This window comes from Ochotona princeps, chromosome 4, assembly GCF_030435755.1.
Source record: "Ochotona princeps isolate mOchPri1 chromosome 4, mOchPri1.hap1, whole genome shotgun sequence".
Classification (NCBI taxonomy): Eukaryota; Metazoa; Chordata; class Mammalia; order Lagomorpha; family Ochotonidae; genus Ochotona; species Ochotona princeps.
In genome coordinates this window covers 45,521,766-45,527,765 of record NC_080835.1, presented here as the reverse complement: position 1 = coordinate 45,527,765, position 6,000 = coordinate 45,521,766, and the positions used below count along the sequence as shown (strand labels likewise).

The 6,000-nt window shown below is 54.7% G+C and overlaps 1 protein-coding gene across 1 annotated transcript in view; it reads right to left on the bottom strand.

Annotated features, from left to right (window-relative positions):
• Window positions 1–1,953: 1,953 nt before the first annotated feature.
• Window positions 1,954–6,000, bottom strand: part of GALNT18 (polypeptide N-acetylgalactosaminyltransferase 18) — a 328,258-nt gene continuing 324,211 nt past the window's right edge. Inside the window, exon 11 of the mRNA XM_004593782.3 lies at window positions 1,954–2,374. Within this exon, the coding sequence (XP_004593839.2) occupies window positions 2,228–2,374 (147 nt within the window). The 3' untranslated portion in view covers window positions 1,954–2,227. The remainder of the gene's footprint in view (window positions 2,375–6,000) is intronic.

Sequence of the window (6,000 nt, the reverse complement as noted above, 5' to 3'; positions counted from 1 at the left end):
ACCTGGTCCAGTTCAGGGCGGGGCAGTGGCTCCCAGCCTGTTGCAGGGAATCAAACAGATGGCTCTAATCCCACAAGTCTGGAGTAGGGCTTGAGAGTCACCTGTCTCATAAATCATCAGGTGATGCTACAGCAGCTGGTTTGGGACTAGACTCGGGCATCACTGGAGTAGGGCGTTGGGCATGGCTGATGAAGAAGTGATTGATGTCTTAGAGATGAGGAGAGAGCTGGGTTGAGTAAGGTTAGAACTGGGAGTGAATTTCAAAGTACAGAACAGGTCACATCTGGAGGAGGATGGTGATTGGAACATGCAAGGGAATGTGAGTTTAGATAGGCAGGGAAGAAACTGCATGTGAAGGGGGGTGGGGCCCAGCTGTAACAGCAGGCACAGGCGGTACCCGCAATCCCACTGGAGCCTCTCCACTCAAAGAGCTCCAGCTCTAGCTGTGGACTTCCTGGGTGTCGTCTGTCAGGGTGACCGGCCCAGCAGGTGTTTGGGTATCCTCTCAGTGACCCAGAGCAGGACCCACAGGGCTTTTTGGGGAATTGGATGTAAAGTGTTTTAAACAGGGAGTCTGTGACAGTGACCCAAGATGAATCCCATGCTGGATAGGGCTGGAGGCCTCAGGGGGCTGAGACCATAGGCCTGTTGTCCCCTAGGGTCTCCTGGGGGTTTCCCAGGGGCAAGGGGGTCAAGACCACAGGCCTATCATCCACCAGGGTCTCCCAGGGGCAAGGTGATTTTTCTAGGTTCATTAGTTTCCAGCTGTCAATGACTGACCCACACAGGTAGCCGCCTGGGCTGGGAACCACCACACCTGCCACCGGAACCCTCTTCCCCCCAAACAGAAGTCACAGAGAAGTGGAGGAAGTGAGCAGCATAGGCACCTGCCCAGGGTGGGAGGGGAGGCTTTCCTTCCCCTCCCCAATCTTGGAGCCAGGCATTGGTTCTTGATTTGCTGTGAGTTAGAGGGCTAGAGATAAGAAGTGGTGCTCAAGTAAAAAGGGGTTCCCCAGACAGAGAATGGCCTCTCTCGATGGTGAAAAGGAGCATGCAGCTGGAAGTGATGGGGGGACAGTGGGCATGCTGAGGGCCACTGTTCTGCTGAGGCCGGGCTCTGAGGGGCTGTCTTGGAGCCATCCCTGAATGGGCCAGATGGGTCACACTGGGATCCCTGAAAAGCAAGTTTTCACCCTTCATCCTCACCCTCTGAGTGTCAAATTGAAGTGGGATCATTGGGTTTGGCCTGGTCCTTGGAAAGGTGGACCACTCAACTGGCAGAGACAGGCATGCACAGATGAACGGAAACATGAAGGAGCAGGAGGTGATGGCCTTGCACTGGCCTGAGTCTGCCGGCAGCCAGGACACGGGCATGGAATGGACTGTCTTCCTTCTGGAGACTTGCCAGGAACTGACCCTGCTGCTCATCCCAGTCCCAGTCTCCCAGCCTCCAGGACTGCGAGGTAAAGAGTCTCTGTTTTGCCAGCCATCAGGCAAGTGGCACTGGGCCACAGCAGCTGTAGGGAGCCGGGAGCCAAGCCAGCGGGCTTAGCAACTGGACATGGGCAAGTGTGACTGCTGAGGGGCTGGGAGTGGGGAGAGGGCATGGTGGCCTGAGGCCTACCACAGGCGGAGTGCTTCTCAGGAATGAAGACACCGGGTTGTCCCTGTGGAGGAGTAGGGATGGGGTGGGTGAGGAGCACTTTGTTGTGGGAGAGGCAGGGGGTGAGTATGCTCCTGAGCAGAGCCCTTCTTGCTGCCCACGCCTCACAGAGCAAGCTGGCAGCCTGCACCAACAACACGCCCTGTTGGCAAGGGTTTCCACTCTCCATGCCTAGGGATGTGTTGCAGGAAGGTAAGGTCCCTAGAAACACATTTTTGGTTACAAAACCTCCTAGGTCAGAGGAGTCAGGCCCATAATGTCTGCAGAACACCAAGTTGACCATGTAAAACCTTTTCTTAATCAATCATTTTTTATTGTCCATTATAAATATTTTCCATTTGTCCCCTATTTACAGTTGCAAAATAGTATATAACATCATACCCTCGCCCATCATTCCGCATCTTTCTAGAAACTTCATGAAAATCTCATAGGAAGTAAAAAGCTCTTTTTGTGGGGTGGGCAGGGGTCACACTAACCTGGCTCACCCAGACTCCAAACGACCCCCCATGGACAGCAGGCTACAGGACACGGCAGCAGGTGCTACACAGTAGCAAAGGGGCAGGGTCAGGATGACAGGCTCCGCAGGATGTTGGTGATGCCCCAGTGCTGGCCTGAGCACTTCTGCAGCACCAGCTGGAAGCCAAACTCCAGGTCGCTGTTCTCCTGCAGCTCCAGGCAGCGCTTGGACTTCCGGTTCTGGATGGGGCCTCCCTAGAGCCAGGGTGGGCAGAGAAGGGCGATCAGAGACCATGGCACAATGCAAGTAGGTGTGGGCAGCCGCAGGCCTTGTGCCAGGTGGGGGCTGGAATAATTTGTGCAGCCCGATGCTTTGGGGGCAAGGGTAACCATTCCCACAAAACCCCAGACATCCCCATCTGTGCTGTGTCAGTGTCCACCAGAAGACCGGACATGGGTCTCTGTTTTTCCCTAGAGCCCAGTTCTCTGCAAAGGCTTTTGACTGCCTGGCTGCGCTGGGGCAGGTGGGTTTGCTCCTACCCCAGGGGCCAGGCCCTGCTGTGAGAAGTTGCTATCCCAAGCTGAGCCTGCATTTAAGCATGACCTGAGGCCTAGGGCTTCTAGGGCCCATCTGCTGAGTAGACCCTTGCAGTGGTTGGTGGTGCTGAGGCACCTGGGTTCCACCTGCTAGGCCACTGGTCTCCCGAGCCCTAGATATGCCTGATTTACCCTCCACTCCTGACCCTCCAGCCCCTTCTGTGCTATTAATGCCCAGAACATTCTGTAACCATGCACGCATGCACACTCAGTGAATGACCCAAAACCTCCTTGGAGGGAAGCAGTGTTGTGCTCCCCATGGAAGGCCCACAGGACAAGGAGGAACCCTTTGCTTTGTGTGTGTGTGTGTGGGGGGTAGGGGTGGGTGTGGGACTTGTATAGGACTTGGTCCCTCTGTGGCTGCATGTGAGGAGCCTGGAGCAGCAGCTTGGACCCAGTATCTATATCTAACATATGCTGACTCAGAGGCCACAGCCTAAGTGCCCTGGGCCCCACAGAAAACCTTCAGGGCCTGCTGCTGCATCTCTCCCTAGCACCTGTAAGCTCCGCCCCCTTTGTCCTGCCCACATCTATATCCTCTTGGGGCTCCCGGACTTAAAACAAGCTGGGGTCCTTCTCTACGCTTCTGCAGCAGCTCAGCTGTAGCCATGTCACAAAGCCCAGCTCTTACCCATGTCATTTCCCCCAGGGAAGCTTTCCTCACAAGTCCCCAGCTCCCACCTCTGGTCCAACCAGCTGGCTTGGCACACATCCTCAGTGCCTTCTCCAGCCCCTTGGGGGGCAATATGCTATGGGTGGGGGATGGGGAGCAAAAGTGGGTCTCTTCTGTAAGGCAGCCAGCTGGAGTGTGTCACAGCCATCCCCATAGGAGCAGCTGACCCCTCAAAAGAACCCCAAGACTCAACTCCCACAACCACCTAGGCAACTGGCAGTTTCCTGGATATCCTAGGATGTATTCCACGTATTCCTAGGACCCAATCATTCCAAGGGTAGATGTGTGTGCCAATGACATGAACTTGAACACTTTTTGACACATGACTGGTGAAAGCTCCTGGGTGCTGGCTAGTGGTTACCTGCTTGGTCTTATTGGTTGAGTTGCACATTCAGGTTGTGTGTATGTTTCTGTACCCATGGGTGCTACTCTTCCATTAAAAAAAAAAAAGTGAAACAGCAGGCCCAGCTCCCTCACAAGGGACTTTGAGAGGCAGGCAAAAGCGGCAGGACCCGAGGAGCTGGGGGCGGGGCTTGTGAGTGTGAAAGGCAAGCAGGCAAACAGAACAGCTTGTTCTCATTCACCTGACCCCTCTGGCTTTTCTTGGGGTGGAAGTGGGGAGGCAGAGGTGTGCAGGTGCAGGTTTAGCAAGCACAGAGGGACGGCGGCCACGGGTCACAGTCTTGGAGTCATCACCTGGATGAGACCCGAGGGTTAACCCTCTTGCTGCTGTCTGAGGCAGTTTGGTTCTGCTTAGCACCTCTAGGGACGAATCACTGACATTTCCCAGACCTGACCCTGGCCTACTAGACCCTCAGTGGACAGTCATGGTGCTGACGCTGGGCCATAACACCCCTGTGGCCTCCTGGAAAGAAGTGGAAGAAGCAGAGAGAGGCCTGGAGTGGGATGCGCTGCATGGGCAGGAACAGGGTATACGACCTCTGTGACAACATCTGGGCTGGTTAGGCAGGGGGCATGTGCACCAAAGAACAGCTCCCCCCACCCCCACGATTCCTGCTCAAACACTGAGCATGGAGAATCCTCTAGAACAGCACAGTGAAGGCCACATGACAGCAGAGGGCCATGTGCTCCCAGGGAGCACAGCTGGGCACGGAGGGAGGAGCCTGGCCACCACACTGACCTCTTCCCATCCTTCTCAGCCTTCAGTCCTCCCACTGAACAGACTCCATTCTCTCCCTCTCCTTGGGGGTGAACTCCATCCACAGGAATCACAAAGAAGTTGCCCCTCCTTTATTCAAGGCCTTCCTGTAAGCTCAAGGGCAGCCTGGTCTGGTTCCCTCTGACCTGCTGGCTGGTCCCATGGCTCTGGGCTGGACCTGGAAGCTGAGACTCTGGCTGCTTCTCTCCCTCCCCTCCGCACCCCGCCGTATATGTGTGTGTAGGCCATAGTGCCTCGGGTTTACCAGTCCAGTCATTTGGAGTATTTAGCACTAGTATTTAGTATTTAGTATTTAGTATTTACAACTACAAGATCTGGAAACGCACAATACTTTTAATTAAAGAATTGAAATAAGGGCAATTAAACCTGGCAGGAGAGAAGCCACAGCACACAGAGAGCTTAATTGGAATGAAATCTAAATTAAACATGGAAACAGCACTTGAAAAAAAAAGACAATCAGAAGGCGAATGTATAGAATGAAGATGGCCACTAATAGTTCCTGGGAGTGGGCTGCCACCCCCCAGCCTGGTTTCTTCCTCTCTGAGCCTCTCTTGCCCAGACTGGCAAGCTCATGGGACATAGGACTGTGCACCTGACTGTGGCCATGTGACCTTGGAAATGGCCGGGCTTCCATCCAAAGGAGACACAGAGCTTCAGGGCACTCCATGTCTCAAAACAGAAGATGGACTATGTGCACATGTGGGCACGAGGAAGCTGTGGTCCATGAGTCCCTCACTGGGCACAGAGAAACAGACCCCACATTACCCCACAACCAAGTACCTCCCAGCCCCAGTTTCTCCAAAAGGGTTTTCTTTGGCGACTATGAGTGTAGCACCAAGCTCCTGAGCCCTGTTCCTCCTGGGAGTGCAGGGAGCATAAATGGATCAGAGGACTGGGCCGGGGAAGGGTGACACTGTAGGTCACCACCCCCTGCCCCTCTGGGTCATTAGGTCTGGGGCAAGGCCCGAGAAAGCAGCGTTTTAAGTTCCCAGGGTCTATTGGCCATGTTGCTGCTCTGAGGAGACTCAAAAGATCACCTTCCAGCTGTGAGCCAGTGTGTGGCTCGCGCAACCGTGGAAAGTAGCTTTACCTTAGAGTCACAATGCAACACCTGCCTGTAGCCTTTCCAGCACAGAAGGTTCTCGTCATTGGACTTGTTGGCAGCATCTGAGGACTGCAGCAGGACAGGGTCAAGGCTCCTCCCCCTCGTGTGCAGACAACTCCTTGGGCAGACTTGGTGGTGCTCCCTGGGAGATGTGCTGTGTGAATGGGCTCATCTCTGAGTTGGGGGCTCATCTGGCACCCCACAACTCAGAGCCATCATCCCCTGCTGGGCAGGCTTAGCTCTGGGCACTACTCATTTCTGGGCAGTCTCCTGAGCATCTCTTCTTTTCTGGCATTGAGCCATCTCTGCTGCTCTCCCCATCACTG